Source organism: Periplaneta americana, chromosome 5 (assembly GCF_040183065.1).
Source record: "Periplaneta americana isolate PAMFEO1 chromosome 5, P.americana_PAMFEO1_priV1, whole genome shotgun sequence".
NCBI lineage: Eukaryota > Metazoa > Arthropoda > Insecta > Blattodea > Blattidae > Periplaneta > Periplaneta americana.
Window position 1 is genome coordinate 43,780,129 of NC_091121.1, and position 17,064 is coordinate 43,797,192.

A 17,064-nucleotide genomic window follows, 5' to 3' on the forward strand; every position below is an offset into this window, starting at 1 on the left:
TTGAAGTAGTGACTGCATTATTTTAACTGCAATCTAATTGAATCAGTCACTAGCCGTATTGCACACCAGTTGATTGAATTAATAGCCATCAGGTTTTTTAAATGCCAATCAAATTGAATTAGTCACCAGATGTTTTCAACGACAACCGAATTTAATTATTCACCAGAAGTTTTAAATAGTTGGCAGATATGTTGAACTTTTATATAATTTCATTTGTCACTATAGTATGTTTTGGACGACAATCAAATTTAATTGTTCATCAGAAGTTTTTAAATATTGTGCAGATGTTTTGAACACCAATACAATTTTAATTCCTTACCAAACGTTTTGAAATAAACAGTAGATGTTTTGAATATCAGTAGAATTTTATTAATCGCTGGAAGTGTTGAAGGACGGTCAAATTTAATTATTCATCAGAAGATTCCAAATAGTGAGCAGATGTTTTAAATGTCAATACAATTTTAATTGTTTACCAAACGTTTTCAAACAATCAGCAGTTGTTTTGAATGTTAGTAGTATTATTTTGAAGAACAATCAAATTGAATTATTCATCAGAGGTTTATAAATAGTGATCAGATGTTTTGAGCGTCAATACGATTTTAATTATTCACAAACATACAGAAATAATCAGCAGATGTTTTGAATGTCAGTAGTACTATATTAATCGCTAGAGGAAGGACAGTCAAATTTAATCATTCATCGGAGGTTTATAAATAGTGAACAGATGTTTTGAATGTCAATACGATTTTAATTTTTACAAACGTTTTTGAAATAATCAGCAAATGTTTTGAATGCCAGTAAAATTTTATTAATCGCTAAAAGTTTTGAAGGACAATCAATTTATTCGGCAGGAGTTGCTAAATAGCCAGCAGATGTTTTGAACGCCAATAGATTTCAATTAGTCATCATATGTTTTGAATGACAATCACATTTAATTATTGATCAGAAATTTGTAGTCTGAATATATATTGAATGTCTATAGAATTTCATTAGTCATATTGAATGTCTATAGAATTTCATTAGTCACTAGATGTTTTGTATAACAATTAGATTTAATTTTTCGAAAGGTTTCAAATAGTCGGCAGGTATTTTCAGCGTCAATAGAACTTTGATTATTCACCAAAGGTCTCGAAATAGTCACCGGATGTTTTGGGCTTCAATATAATTTACTTGGTCACCAGATGTTTTAGGCTTCAATATAATTTACTGCATTACTAGATGTTTTGAATGACAAATTTAATTATCCATCAAAAGTCTTTAAATAGTATAGTATAATATATGGAGAAGATGCTTCACTGACCATATGAGCAGAAACAAGTACCTGTGCTATGCCTAGTTTTACATATTATGAGAATATGTTGCGTACAAATGCAAATCAGTTTAGTGTTAGGTTACATTTTACAACTAAATAACATATATTTCATTGTTAGTGCACCATATTTGTCTCATAAATATTACACTAAAGCAATATGTAATGCATAAATATTAAAAAAAATAAGGCATAGGACACTACGTGTCACCAAGTCCATATTTTGTCCGTCAAGGCCTCTGTTTTGTAACCTTTGTAGCAGAACTTTCCCTCCTTCTGGCCGGAGGGGCGACACTCCAAGAAGTACGGCCCTGTGTTCACGATTGACCACATCTCTCACAATCATTACACCAACATCAAGACCTGGGTGTTCCGCATCAATAAGAAGGTATTGCCTACATTTTGGGATGTCCTACCCACATTGTGACTGTTGTTTACTAATATTTGATTATCTGTGTGTGAAATTTTGTGGCATGATTACTTAAATGTAGTAACTCTAGTTCTCATAATTAGGGTACGGATTTTTAGGTCGTTAAAATGTAATTTTAGGCGCCTAAAATAGGCTTAAAAGTGCAGGAAATAGTCTCTAAAGAATTGAAAATAGGTTTAACGAAAAAATAATGTCTTCTTCAAAAACATGTTCCAAATCATGACGAATTCACTTCTAGAATTTAATCATTTTAAATGCTTATACGCTGTTACTACTACTAAAGTACAAGAACAACAAATATCTAACTAGTTAGCCCTATAGGGTAAAGGTTGGTAATATTGTGATACTAATAATATTACGATAATTCTTTTTGAAAATGTTTTACAATTTTTCTGAGCGAGAGAAGGACCAGTTTTGTGCAGAAACTTGTCCACGAACATTCCCTTAATACGTTGACTCGAAAAACCGATCTTCCTCTTGCTCAGTAAAATTGTAAGAAGTTCTGAGAAAGAACTAATATTATTATCTCAATATTACCAACCCTTACCCTACATAAACTATACAATTAAATGTGAAAAATAAGTTTTAGACAAAATATAATCACTTTTTACCAAGCCTTGTCCGTTAATGTCCATAATTGGCTTCACAATAAATTACTTACTTTTTCCTAAATTTGCAACTAAAAAGTGATGTCGTCTGTCACTCAACACAAATTTGTATGCTGAAAATGAACGCTTCACATCCACTGAAGTAACAGGAGCGTATTTTAATTTTGGCACTAGTTGGACGGGAATGTTACATTGTAAATCCGTGTTCTTCCCTGCTAGGATATCTGAAGCAGTACACAGGTCCTTCAGTCCTACATTTCCCTGCAGAACTTGCTCCAGTTTTTCCCGTACTTTATTTCCAACAAAACTAGGAACACATTTGGAATATAAAATACAAATTTTCGAAATAAGAATGTGCGTTTCGACCTATTAGAGATAAAACATACTTAATAGGTCAAAATAGGCTTTGTCGTCAAAATAGGCTTTGTCGTCAAAATAGGCATTTTAGGTGCTATTAAAATACCAATTTTAGGCCTAGTTTTATATGAAACGTGTACTTGCAAGTTTTTATGAACTTACTTTTAAGGATTAAAATAGATTTTTACCTAAAATCCGAAGTCTACTCATAACTCTGTATTTAGGGTTTCTATTGAACTGTTCATGCCTTAATAGAGTTCGGTAGACATGAAAATGCTTTGGACAGCTTTATATGAAAAATGCGCACACAAAAGTTTATAAACCTAAACCAATGCTAGTTCTTCAGATTCAGAATCTGAGGTAACATAGCAATACCTAGATCCATTCAATCTTCAATAAACTTAAATTACTAGTAAGGACTGCTTCAATATATCATCTTTTTACTTGGTTATTTAACGACGCAGTATCAGTTATTAGGTTATTTAGCATCGATGGAATTGGTGATAGCGAGATAGTATTTGGAGAGATGAGAGCGATGATTCGCCATAGATTACCTGGCATTCGCCTTACGGTTGGGGAAAACCTCGGAAAAAAGCAACCAGGTAATCGGCTCAAGGGGGAATCGAATACGCGCTCGAGTGCAACTCCGGATCAGCAGGCAAGCGCCTCAGCCGGCTGAGCTACTCGATGGCTTTCAGTATATCGTACTAAAATAATGAAGTTTCTTAACATGATAATTTCAGTGGTGATAATCTGAAATATGTCATATTTAGAGTTATAACTATTTTGAATTTTTATGAATCAAATTTACTTGAAATAACTTCTTTACAGGAAGGCTTGAAACATATCATATTGATAAAATTTTATATTAACCAGTTACCAATCGTTTCCTTCTTCCACGAAGTACAAAGAAGCTGATAAAAGCACAGACTTTGTCGAAATGTGTATACGCTTTCAGTACCGGTATTCGTAATATTATTTTTTGCACGATCCTGTTTTTTGTTGTATTTACAGCTATTGTTGTTAGACCTTGAAAGTTAGAATTCCCACACAGAAACTTGTTGTTAGAGAAACCATTCTTCATAACATAAAACTGTACTGAAATATATCCATTACAGTGCACTTATTGTTACTTAGTTACCATTACAGTATAGTTTTGAGAAAGCTTTGGAATAATATTGCTCTAAATTTTCAATACAAAATATATTGTATTTGCATTTTTAAAAACATGATCGTGCAAGAAACGTTTGTGAAGTGCATTAAAAATCTCGGAAATCAAACTTTACCTCGATTTTGTAAAAATCATTTCCCAACCTTGCATCGTAATATACTATTATTGTCGGACCATCGGATCTGTGCTCCCGTAAGATATGCGAACTGAACCCTAATTCCTTCTCAGACTCAGTAATTCATTTCTCTCCCTGCATTCCTATCTCTCTCTTTTCTATCTCTCTCTCCCCCACTATTCACAATTTTGACCTCCTTGCGGGACAGTTTATTTGCACTTGCAGTCCAGTATTGTCAACTCAACATGAATACTGTAGCACGGAGTGGCGAAAGAAATATTATTAAGCAAGTACCTACGTAATCGCATTTTGCGATGAAGAGAAACAAACAGGTCAATATCTGTTTCCTATAAATAAGGCAACGGAAAGAGCAGCTGCTATCACAGATGAGGCTTATTTTATTTCAATTAATTACGTATTAAAATTACTTACTTAACTAATACTAATAATACAACATTTTATGTAATTTATATAGGCAGGTCAGAGCTCCTAATAAAGAAAATCAGGAGAGTAGGGAGTCTGTGCAGGAGATGAAAAGCTAGAATCACCAGGGAAGAACAGACCAAGGGAACTTTTATTTCTTGTAGATGATATGAATCGATGTATTTTAAGAAGAAATATACAAGAATTTTATACCTTGCATAAAGAAGTTCAAACATTGAAGAAATTACTGAAGGTTGCGAGAGAAGCAATAATTTCCAAGGTTGGAGAGAAACACTACGGAAAGTGATTCGAGACATGGGATTTAGGTTTTAAAATGTAGAAATACAAGATGTATTTTGATTGAAAGAAATGATATTGTAGCATGAAGGACCAGTTATTTATAACATCGTTTGACGGAAGTTTGGCATCATCACTATTCGGCAAGGTTCGTGGCCTGCTGTTTAACGTGGTGGGAGGAAAGCGGGTGGAATGGAGTGAGTACAGGCGTTAACTTTTCCAAGAACGACGACAGCGCTGAAGGGGCACAGATCTGATGGTCCGACAATACATGCTGCGCTAAATTATTTTCGGAGGATTTCGTTCACATTCAGATATTTTGCAGTCGTCAGTCTTGGACAACTCATTTGCTCCAAAATGTATTTAAAATAGTTTTATTAGTAGTTACTTAAATTTACAATGAAAGGGCATGAATGTAGTACTGCTTTGTCTCGTATTCATTAAGTAACACTCTTTCATTCTTTCTTTCTTTGTATTTATTACCTACACATAGAATGTCGCATGCGGCACGTTTTCCTCTGCTAACTGCATGCTTGTATGCCTTAGGACTCCGCACGCATTCACAGACGTCCCGTCACTGTTCCAGGAGATGAGAGCAGGAAGGTGAGATTTACAGGAACGAATTTATTTTCCATTATTTTACGTCTTAGCCTGGTTCCACGTCACTAGACGAGGAAAATACCACAGTCTAATTGCGGCCGTTATAATGTGTTATTACACTCCATAGACAGTGTTTAAAATATATGGAATTATTTAAGAAAATATTGCGTATTTTAGGATTATTGAATGAGCGGATTATCTATGAAATGTGAGGGCGGCATGGAGTTCTCGGGTCGCGGTATGTAGGCCTATGCTCCCGGCCGACAACAAGATTTCGCGGTTAAACTCGCGACACTAGAGTAACTGTCTAACAAAATTAGACCTGCAGAACTGTAGCTCCTCAGAGCGACTGTCTTACCATCCCTTCTACCCCACCCACCTCGGTCATAGCGTTCTAGTTACGCTTGGCTGCATCAACATTCATTCTCGCGGCGGCGGTATACAATACGCTATCAAGAATTACAAATGAACAGATAATAAAATCCTGAGGAACATACCTTTAGAAAGTAAAAGAAAAATGAATGAGGGAAATAATTAATAAGTTAAAAGACATGTAAAATAAATTCTAAAATGTATGTGTACATATAATGTAAGAAGGTTTACCTATGTATATATCGTCCTATTACTAGTAAAGCCGATTAAGTCCACTTTTTGTGTAAAATGAATTAAGTACATTCCCCAACTTATCTTTCCGTGCTCTGTATTCTACTAAAATGGAATAAGTCCGAAATATTGCATGCAGACAGCAAACGAATTACTTTATTTGAAGAATTTATTATAATTTTTCGTGCATTAATAAAGTTTTAATTCCTGTTTTTATAAAACTTGCATTACTGGTCTCAACTGGTTTTACTAGTAATAGGACGATAAAAAATTGTATGTTGATAAGTGAGTGATATCGGATGTCAATGCTGTTATTCAACATTATAACGCACTCCAGCCAAATAAACATATAAATAAATAATAAATAAATAAATAAATATATATATATATATATATCCACAATACGCGTACTGAAGTTTAAAGAGAACTGGAACATGACAAAATCTAAACCTGTGAAGAAATACTACATCCAAACGAAATGGGAATATGATTATTTTGTTGTTAAAGACAAAAGAATTTGCTCGTTTAATGTGTCCATCCAATTTATTTCTACTCGTCATTTCAATATTAAACCACATTTCAATAAAGCCCATATTAAGAATTATGGAATGCACAAACTTTCGGGTAAGTTCATTATTACGAACTGTATATGGATTATTTATTTATATACTGTTAAATTAAGGACGTCAATCGTTGTGTTCATTTTGAATTGAAATTAATAGTGACTTTCAAGGTTCATTACTTAAATGCTATAAATTTATGTTTCCGTAGGTAATGATAAGAGGAACGTTTTCGACAATCTAAAGCAGGCTAGGTGCAAAGAAATCTCAAAGAAACAACCGACAGGAAATCTAGCATAATTGTAAATCTTGAAACGATATAATGCGTTATAAATACAATGAATTTATTACAGTCCTTTTTGAAAATTACAGTGCCCCCACTGATAGACCTTGCACGGGAAAAGAACGTAAACAACTCTACGCGGAAGTCGATCATCCCCAATAGAAGTGGAGTGAGACTGACGTCATATTTCCCCTACTTACGGGTTCTGCAGGCCTGAACAAAATATTACTTATTTTGTACGTTATAAAAGTTTTGTACTCATCCACATAATGCTGTCTATATTCATATTTCACACATTCCTTGTGTATTACCATAGTCACGTAAGTAGAAACAAGCTTCGAACGAAACCAAAATGAGATTCGGATCAATTTTTCCTTGATACTCTTTACTCAAAATCCATTCACAAATTCTACTTTTTAAGTGCTAGTGTCCAGTACCATCCAAAGTTTATTCTGTGAGCACTGTATGTCATCTTTTTCATTTATTATCTTGAACATTTCCCTTTTCACGAAATTTATGAATCGTAGTAAGACCTGTAACTTGAACAATCTTGAAATAATTTCCTCACAGTACGAGCGGATTCAGTATGAACATATGAATCATAAATTGAAAAGTGTGATTCCAAAACTTGCTCAGACCATTTGGCCATTTTTATGATTTAAATGTACATATATATATGATTTTTGAGACTTCTGTCACTAAATTTTAAGCTTTTTTTTTTCAAAACCAAGCCAATCTTGTCTAAAAGTTTGTGTTATTTTGCATCTCACTTGAAAACTCGCTCAGTCCGTAAACCAGTGGATAAAAAAGTTAGCCCAGTCCTTCATAAAAATGGACTGAACGCGTTTTGGGATCACACTCTTTAATTACCACTCGTTGAATAGAATAATTAGGCATATTATTTTCTATTTCATCTTTCTTTCTCAACAGACCTCGTACAATCACCAACAAACACATGTTTTTATTATCCATTCTTGTAAAAGACTGCTACCTCACCTCTCCGTATATCTTGTTAGGCAAGGCTTCTCTCTACCCAAAATGTCGGCCAAGGCCAAGCTAACCTTCCGTTGGAGTTCCGCCGTGCTTACGTTTCACAGATAATCCGCTCACCCAGTAGTTAGTAATATTTGATCAGTGTCTAACTTGCAAAACTCTTGGCCAAAGAAATGACGTAATATTTTTCATCAAAACCTTTAACTTTCTTGACTTAGGTATGAACAAGGGGAAGACAAGGCGAATAAGGGAGCACAAAGAGGAAAGGGGAATACAAAGAGAACAAAGGGAATATAAGGAAATTAAGGCGAAGACCAGAAGAATAAGAAGAATACAAGAAAAAGGGAAATACAAGGATATCAGGGGGAATACAAGGATAACCAGGGAAATAAAAGAACAATGGGGATTGCATTTTTTGTAACACTCAATACCCAAGTTACCTCGCATACCTAGTGAGGAGAAAGAGGTAAGTCCTACTTAAAAAAGAAACAAACTAGGAATATTAAATACAATCGTGACACTTACTTGCAGATCGTGTCCCTGACTGAACTGATGGCTGGCGTGAAGGCCCCACCGAAGACAGTGCAGTTGTTCCAGCTAGGATGCTGGCCAATGGGACACAAGGTGCCAACATCGACCAACTCCCTCGTAGAGCTCATGAATATGGTGGAGCGCTGGCGCCAGCGGACAGACTATGGTCCAGTCGTCGTCGTGTCACCGTGAGTATGTCAGACGCCCAGTACTGTGTACAATGCTCGGTCAGCACATGAAGGTTGTTATACTACTGCAGCTGCATAGCTTGACTATGCTGCATATCTTTAAGTATGTGGGTGCAATCACCTGTTAACAGGAGAATAGCTTTACTATGGCGCATATCTTTACAATGTACTTAGTGTGGGTACAATCACCTGTCAACAGGGGGATAGCTTTACTATGCTGCATATCTTTAGATATAAAAGGGGAATGCTAGGAGAAAAAGGGAGTACAAGGAGAATAAAGAGAATGGAAGGGGAACAAAGGAATTCAAGAAGAACAAGTGGACTGAAGGAAGAACAAGGAGAATTGAAGGAGACCAGGGGGCAGACAAGGAGAACAAGGGGAATAGAAGGAGAACAAGGGGAATAGAAGGAGAACAAGGGAAAGTCAAGGAAAACAAGGGAATAAAACGGGACTGCAAGGAGAAAAGGGGTAATGCAGGGAGAACAAGCAGAATTGAAGGAGAACAAGGGGAAGATAAGGAGAACAAGGGGACGATAACGAGAACAAGGTAATACAAGGAGAACAAAGAAAATATAAGGATAACAAGGGGAATAAAGGGAAATATAAGGAGAAAAGGGAGAATATGGGGAGAACAGGGGCAATAAAACTAGAATAAGGGGTATACAAGAAGAACAGGGGTAATACAAAGATAAGAAGAGAAAATATACAAGCCGAACGGGGGGATTTTATGTGACGGTCATTTAGAAAGTTACGCCCAATTTCTAGTGAAGAGAAAAACGTAGTTGTATCTATTTGAAAATGGAATTCCTAACGCTGGGCTCCATGCTTGCTGCAGGGATGGACGCAGCCGCTGTGGCGTGTACTGTGCGGCCAACGCATGCATAGAACAGGTGATCCAGCACGGCGAAGTAGACATTTTCCAGGCCGTTAAGACTGTTCGCAGACATCGGCCACAGCTCGTCGAGAACATGGTGAGTGTTCTCCAATCAATGTTGAGTGACGCAGCATGAGTGCGGACGAAGCTTTAACCGTGCTGTTTGTTACAGACGGAGTACAAGTACTGCTACGACCTGGTGCTGCATTACGTTCTGCACTACCTCAATAAGGACATGAAGGAGAAGAAGTGAGAGAGCGAGCAGGAAACACAATGGTTCATAGAGTTCGGTCGAGGGTCCGCCCTGCCCCAAACGCCCGAGGACCCGTCTCCGGCGGAACGCAAGGCCTCGGCACAGCGCTACCGCTGGAACTGTTGCTCTTGCGAGCTACTGTCGCCATGCGCCGATCGCGAGCGTCGCGGCACCGCCGAGGACCGGCTCCCGCACCCTGCCGCGCGCTCCTCGCCGGCGGTGCAGAAGCAGCGGTCCTATGAGGAGCAAGCCGCCGCCAGCTGGCGCACCGCACGCCCCGCGCCCGTGGACGCCATCAGCAAGGGTCTGTCCTGCAGCGAACTGGACCGCGACCACACGTCCAGTGCCAGCAGCGACGGCAAGCTGAGTCCCGTGGCTCAAGTGGGGAGTAGCGACTACTCCGCCACCAGCTCGGAGGTGCTGTGCAAGGACGCCGACCCTGGCAGCGGGAGCTCGGCGACCGGCACGGATCGGCCCGGCAGTGAGAGCGTGATGGAGCGGCCCTGCAGCGAGGAAATAGCGGAGCGGCCCTGTAGTGAGGAAGTAGCGATCGGGGAAGAGAGCTTGGTGAACGGCGTGGAGCAGGACAGTGAAAGCTTAGCGACCGGCATGGGGCGGCCCTGTAGCGAGGAAGTGACGACTGGCAAAGCAATGTTGGTGATCTGCATAGAGCGGCACATGAGTGACGAAGTAATGGCTGGTAGTGAAGTCTTGTCCGCCGGCTCGGAGCTACCCGTTTGTGATGAAGTAACAACCGTCATGGAACAGCCCTGCAGTGAGGAAGTAGAGATCGTCACTAAGCGACCGTGTGGCGAAGAGGTTGCGATCGGCATGGAAGTAGCGACTGGCATGGATCGGCCTGTTAGCGAGGAAGCTGCAACAGAGAAAGGAAGTGCGAGTGTTGCAACTAGCACAGAGCGACCCGGCAGCGAGAGTGTGGCAACATGTACGGACCAGCCGCGGTGGGAGCACGTGGCCACCAGCACAAGACGGCCGAAGAGGGAACACGCGGCCACCAGCACGGATCCACCTGCCAGCGAACACGTGGCTACCTGCACCGAGCGCCCTCGCAGCAGGAGTATCGGGACGAGCACGGACGAGCCGTGCAGCGACGCGGCTACAAGCACCGACTCGCCCCTCACGAAACACGTCGCAACGAGCCGTCAGGTGTCTCTCGAGAACCAGGGCGACCGCAAGAACAGCAATAGCGACGAACCCTTCGAGAAGCATGCCGTCTCCAGGCGCCGAGTGTCCCTGGACATCCCGAGCGTGCGCAAGTACAGCAATGGCGGCGAGCTCTTCGAAAGGCACGCCGCTACCAGCCGTCGCGTGTCGCTGGATGACCGGGCCGAGCGCAAGTACAGCAGCAGCGACGAGCCCTTCGCCACCGCCACGAGCGCCAGCGAAGCTACCGCCGAGGCAGACACGGACGAGTCCTCCGGCGGTGGCGTCGACGAGGACATGCCTTCCACCGCACAGACGAGTTGCTTCCCGTTCTGAGGTGTGTTCAGTGCCTTCCCAGTGTTTCCGAACTGCGATCTCAAGTCTGCCAGACTTCCACTTACAAAATTTTTTCAACTACTTGTATATTTATTCGTGAGCACGACAGGTTTAAGATATTTTAATGGCCAAACACAACACAGTATATTTTTAATGAAGAACGCGTCTGGTTTTGTACGACTGTGTGTCTGTATATGACTTGCTACCTGCAGTTACAATACTGTCGAGATAGCGTTTCGAGGTCGTTCAGAAAATAAAGCAGTGAGATCTTGTGCGACCGAAGTATTAACATCTATTTGCAAAATATGGTCGGAACAAAGCGGTTAAGTCACATTGGGTGATACTTTTTTTCAATTTGAAAAAAAAATTAATACTGAAGCATTATTGTTTCAACAATCTATGCTATTCACAAAACTAAATTTCAAGCAATTAATAATACCATCACCATATCAGTCACAGAACAATTTGACGAAATTTATTGTGGTACAAAATAGTAACTCTGAGGCAAATTAGGTTGCCAGTTGTTATTTATCAGCTGACAGTTAAGATGGGATCGGAATAAATCCTTAGTCTCGCACTTGATCAGCTTGGGTTTAACACTCTTTACCACAACTATATGCACTATTTGGGATTCTTTGCACAATCCTTTGGCTACAACTTCTCATATAGTGCAGTCTCCTATAGAGATGAACGATGTTCTAGTAAGTTTATGTCACCTATGAAATTGAAAAAATAAAAGTATGCATACTTGTTGTTAAAATAAATAGATATTCGAAATTACAACAGTCTGCCAGTATGTACGCCCACATCTTCGGAATATCTTTCTCTAAATTAGTCGTATTCTTCCGATTAATTTGAGGAATTTCTGTTTTTTGGAATAGTTTTCTTGAGTCAGTGTGCTCAACTACTTTAATTTTTTATCTTTTGACCAAAACTGCGCGTTGAATTTCGAGAATCAATTTCGATAATTTGTCCTCAATAAAATCTAACCATCCTCTTTTCGATTTTTTATTTGACATTGATTCAGTTTAATGGAATTTTACTTATAATTGGTATCTTGCTATTTTGCCTAAAAACGGAGAATCCTGGATCTTTAAATAAAATTTTTATTAAGGTCTCACAAATAAAAATTCATTGTTCAAATCATATCAGATCTTCATAATAGGACTACACCGCTATGCACTGATTGTATTCATTCGGTCCTCAAGTGAGCACTGACTTCTGCCAAATGCCCAGAGTTACATCTCAGTTGTTTTAATCGGTTATTTAACGACTCGGCGTTTGGCGAGATGATTCTGAGAATTTGCTGCAATTGCCTGATGCTCGCCTACAGTTGGGGAAAACGTTTTTAGAAAACCAACAGATAAATTATTCGGTTACCTAGCATCGTTAGTGCAATTGGTGATAGCGAGATGGTATTTAACGAAATTAATCCAAACATTTGTCCTGAGATTGGCTGCCATTCTCCTTACAATTAGAGAAAAACTTGAAAAAACTCAACCTGGACATCACAGCTTGGAGCACCAACAAGAAAAGCTTTGACCATGGATACATTTTCGCAAGTCCCGTGGCTTTCGTTAAAAAGAACTAAGTTGACTATTACTACCTACAACTTTTCCACCCCTCATCTTGGCAGATATTTCCGCTTTGATCCGACAGTATGCTGCAGTAGGGTGTACATTTAAGAGCCGAATGGTTTGATGACATCAGTAAAATGTTTTATAAAACAGTTGATGTCATCATCGGGCTCACAGATAATTCCTTGAGAATGCTCAAAGAATGAATTTCTCTGTTGACATCGTTGATAAGCCAGAAATGTAATATATTTCCATGGACTGGTGTATTAAAGGAAAAAAATCTTGAGGGTTTCAGTGTGCGATGATATATATTTTTGTGACATTTCTGTACGCAATAATTTTATCTGCACTGAATCTACAAATTTATTTGTGGATTACTGACTGTTAGAATGTTAACAGAGAAATCCTAAATTGCATCTTGCACTTTCTACTGTTTACCCAAAGTATCTCTCTCGCATAAAGACTGTGCTATTGAGGAAGGACCATCAGATAAATGTCTTCCCAAATTCATGCCTTTCGTCTACACTACGTTATTTCGTTACGCAACAATCGTCGATGCCTATCTTTACAATCGAACACGAATCAAATATCTCAATGTACCAATACGTGTCAAAAAGATAGGCGTAATTCAAAATGCAAAGCGAGATTTGAATTTGTTCGTAAAAGTAGTAGCAAAAGTTTAACATTCACAGTGGCACATAAACATAAATAATAAACAATTATTTAAAGCAATTATTGAAAAGGAACTTAACAAAATTAAGTCATACAACTATATGCAGTGGCAATAAATCTATTGTGGCTTTTCAAAAGTTGCAAAAGTTAAAATACCTTTTGTAAAAAAAAAAAATTGTCATTCAGTTCTCCATGTGCTGCATGACCTTTCAGATAGTAGAGGCTCGTGTTGTTCAAGATCGTCATGAATTTGGCCGGTTCATTAATTTGGCATAAAATCAGCTTCAAGAGTCAAACATTTAATTCTACTTTTCAGATGATTTCAAAGATGTCTAATGCTTATATATTATTTACGTATAAGATGGTCACTGGTAAAAAAATGTACAACATGTATGTATACATTATACATAATCCTAGTCAACACGTCTGAAAACGATGTCTGCTCAAACGGACAAATTTCGTGTGATCTCTACAGCAGTTGCTAGTATTGTTCCCACGTATTTCAGCTTTGTTGAATAAAAACGTGCACTTCAACTTTTTCATTGCATGAAATACAGAGCAAATGTCGTGAAATTGGTTTTAATAAAAACATATTTTCAGCATCAACTCTATTCCCTAAAAATGTGTTTTCAACATATGTAATAATAATGTATGTATGTATGTATGTATGTATGTATGTATGTATGTATGTATGTATGTATGTATGTATGTATGTATGTATGTGTGTATGTGTATGTGTAATCTATATGTACGTGTGCATATGTGTATGTGTGTGTGTATCCTCTTCCCAAGAATTATTTAAGGCACTAATCGTGAATCACCGACACGCAGTCCTAATGATTTTGTTTGAGCATTTTTATTGCCTAAGAAATAGCCTTATTTTCTCAAAACTTTTTTTAATGAGCTCAATAGTTTTTGTTTGTTACAGTGAATCTCAAAATCGAAGATTCTTTCAAACGAAATCTGTGAATCTATGAAATACTTAAAGTATCCTCCATGAAACAAATTAATTACAAGATTAGTTAGTTCTTCTATTAGCAATTTCGTGTCAATTCGAACGAAATTTATACAAATTAGCAATTTTTTTTCCCTTTTCTGATCAATTGTTTAATGTAACGAATAATTTTTCATATATGTAAATGAAATAAAAAATTAACCTAGGTTTTTTTTTTAATTTGAAGTTCCATTTCGTAATTGGCGATGTTTGTGAGTTGGACAATTACTGTAACGGAAGCAAATATGTAAAGAACTAAATCAAGCACAGAAGTACAAAGTTGGAACTTAAATAATGTTACGTAGGTACCGGCAGTTAAGAAAATCTCTGTTTGCTTCTGCGTATTAATTTTCTCATGCCGTAATTGAAGGGTTCAGAGCCATAGTGGGCCAAGCGCCATTTACTAAAAACCGAGAAAGCAAGGGTTAAAGTTAAGTGAATACCTTTGTTTAATGAAGGTAGACATATAATTTAGTTTTAAAGTGCATACTTTATATTACTTGCTATATGTTTCATTAAATTATGGTAATCACTTAATTTTAACAGTTGTTTTCTCAGTTTTTAATATATGGCGCTTGGCCCACTATGGCTCTGAACCCTTCAATTGTTCACAAGTTACTTAAGTCTCAATTCTTTTTTTACTAAAAAAGTGAATTCATATCTAATCTACAATTATACATTTTGATAATATAATAATGAATAAACAAGCGTAATAATTGAAACTGTTGTGTCAATGGCGTAATTTAACTTAAATCTTGCCCCTGCATCTGTTGCACTTAATAGCTTGTTCTCATCTATTTTTAGGCCCGCTTACATCTCTGTGTTCTCTTCATATTGTAGCCTTCTGTTGCATTGCGGATTCAAAGGCGAGCATTGATTTTTATCTACTTTCTGAATTTGTTATTTGTTCACTACAACTTTATTAAATTAATGAAATTGAAACCTTCACTTCTTGCATGTAGCATGTACTTCCTTGTACGTCCCTCTTCAAACATATGAAGTACTCAAATATGTTCTTCCTCATGTAGTATTCTACTTTCTCACTTAAAATTTTTTTTAACAAAACTGTACCTTACATTCTGCTACACTATGACATGTTTATATTAGAACAAAAATAAGCTTACTTCATTTTATCTGGTTTGATACTTTCAGAGCATTTTGTTATGCGAGACTGTCAAGCTTATCAATCCTTTTAAATAATTTATCATGCTTAATGTCCAGCAAATAATTTAATTTACAATTTAAGTCTATCATAGAATGAGAATTATGTACGGTAGGCCTATATACTTTGTTGATTATATATATATTAAATTGTATGTTTTCATTCAAATCTTCCGTTAAGTACCAGTACCTATTATATGACTGTTGAAAAATACTAGCTAATATATACAGAACTGGATAGTTATGATACTTTTAAGTGCCGACAGGTCTACTGCATTATGTCTTCTGTACCAAGTATCCGTCTTTAAGTGTTTCAGCTGATTCATTCAGTTATTATGAGGGAGCAAAAGTTTAAGGTTTAGACCAATGGTGGGCATTCTTGCGGCATTGCCGCAGTGACGTCAGACCTCAGCGAAGCATCAAACTTATCCCCTACCTTCCCCTTCCCCCACTCCATGAAAATACTACGCGTGTACGTGGCGGATTATACTGGACTGCTGTACTTCGGAGCTTCATTAGTGATACAATGTCTTTCGCAGAATCATATGAATCGAGAGGATATCACACTTACAAGAAAGGCGGTTCTTTCATTTCTCATGTTTAGGATTAGTTACAAATATTCAGGACGCGAACTTAAATATGTACATTCTTAAAATAGATCGCCTGTTATACGAGTTCAAAGAACACAGATTCAGTGATTTTCAAAGGATGGAGAAAAATTTCAATATTTTTGCCACTCCTTTTCATGTTTAAATTGAAAATGTTATCCCAGAATTGCAGTTAGAAGTACCGGATTTGCAGAATGATGGCTTCTTGAAAGCAGAATGTGAAGGTCTACTGGGAGCTAAAATTTTTTAAAAAGATGTCCAGTACTACACATCCACTGCTTAGACAGTTTGCTTCAAAAATAATAAGTACCGTCATTTCCCATAAATATGGTCCCGGAACATAACTATTGTCCACGATACAACTATTCAAATTTTGTACTCCTTAACGTAGCACCTCGTTTATCTATATTCTTGCTGTACTGTAGTTTGAATTCAAGTCACTACAGCTATCTACGAACGGTCTATGTTACTTCTACAATGATCTTTGAATGGTTGTATCGTGACCATAGTTGTGTTCCAGGACCATAGTTATGGGAAATGACGGTATGTATTCATCAACCTACCAGTGCGAACAGCTGTTTTCTAAAATTAAATTTATAAAGTCCAGCCACAAATCCTGCTCAAGCGATGCTCATCTTCTTGCGCAACTGAAAATAGCATGCACAGATATAAATTCCAATTTCGAAGGAATTGCTTTGAAAAATGATTAATTAAATATCACGTGAATGGACTATTTTCTAATTATATATGGTAGGTAGGAGTGTAGTGGCGCAACTGTCTGTAAATCCGTCACTTCACTGTAGAGTGCAACCCCTCCCACAGTATGTAGTTGCCATTTAAATCCTGTCTTGTGGGTTGCGTTCATTTTGCCCACCACTGGTTTAGACCATGACCATATATCGACCATAGAAAACTCGCACAATTCTTGACACAGCAAGCAGTTTTGGATATAAACA

General features: G+C 37.7%; 1 protein-coding gene across 1 annotated transcript in view; it reads left to right on the top strand.

Moving 5' to 3' along the window:
- Ptp36E (protein tyrosine phosphatase 36E) overlaps window positions 1–9,654 on the top strand; it is a 285,603-nt gene extending 275,949 nt beyond the window's left edge. Inside the window, exons 13-16 of the mRNA XM_069827025.1 lie at window positions 1,569–1,697; window positions 8,281–8,468; window positions 9,305–9,440; window positions 9,516–9,654. Coding sequence (XP_069683126.1) covers window positions 1,569–1,697; window positions 8,281–8,468; window positions 9,305–9,440; window positions 9,516–9,596 — 534 coding nt within the window. The 3' untranslated portion in view covers window positions 9,597–9,654. The remainder of the gene's footprint in view (window positions 1–1,568; window positions 1,698–8,280; window positions 8,469–9,304; window positions 9,441–9,515) is intronic.
- The last annotated feature ends 7,410 nt before the right edge of the window (window positions 9,655–17,064 follow it).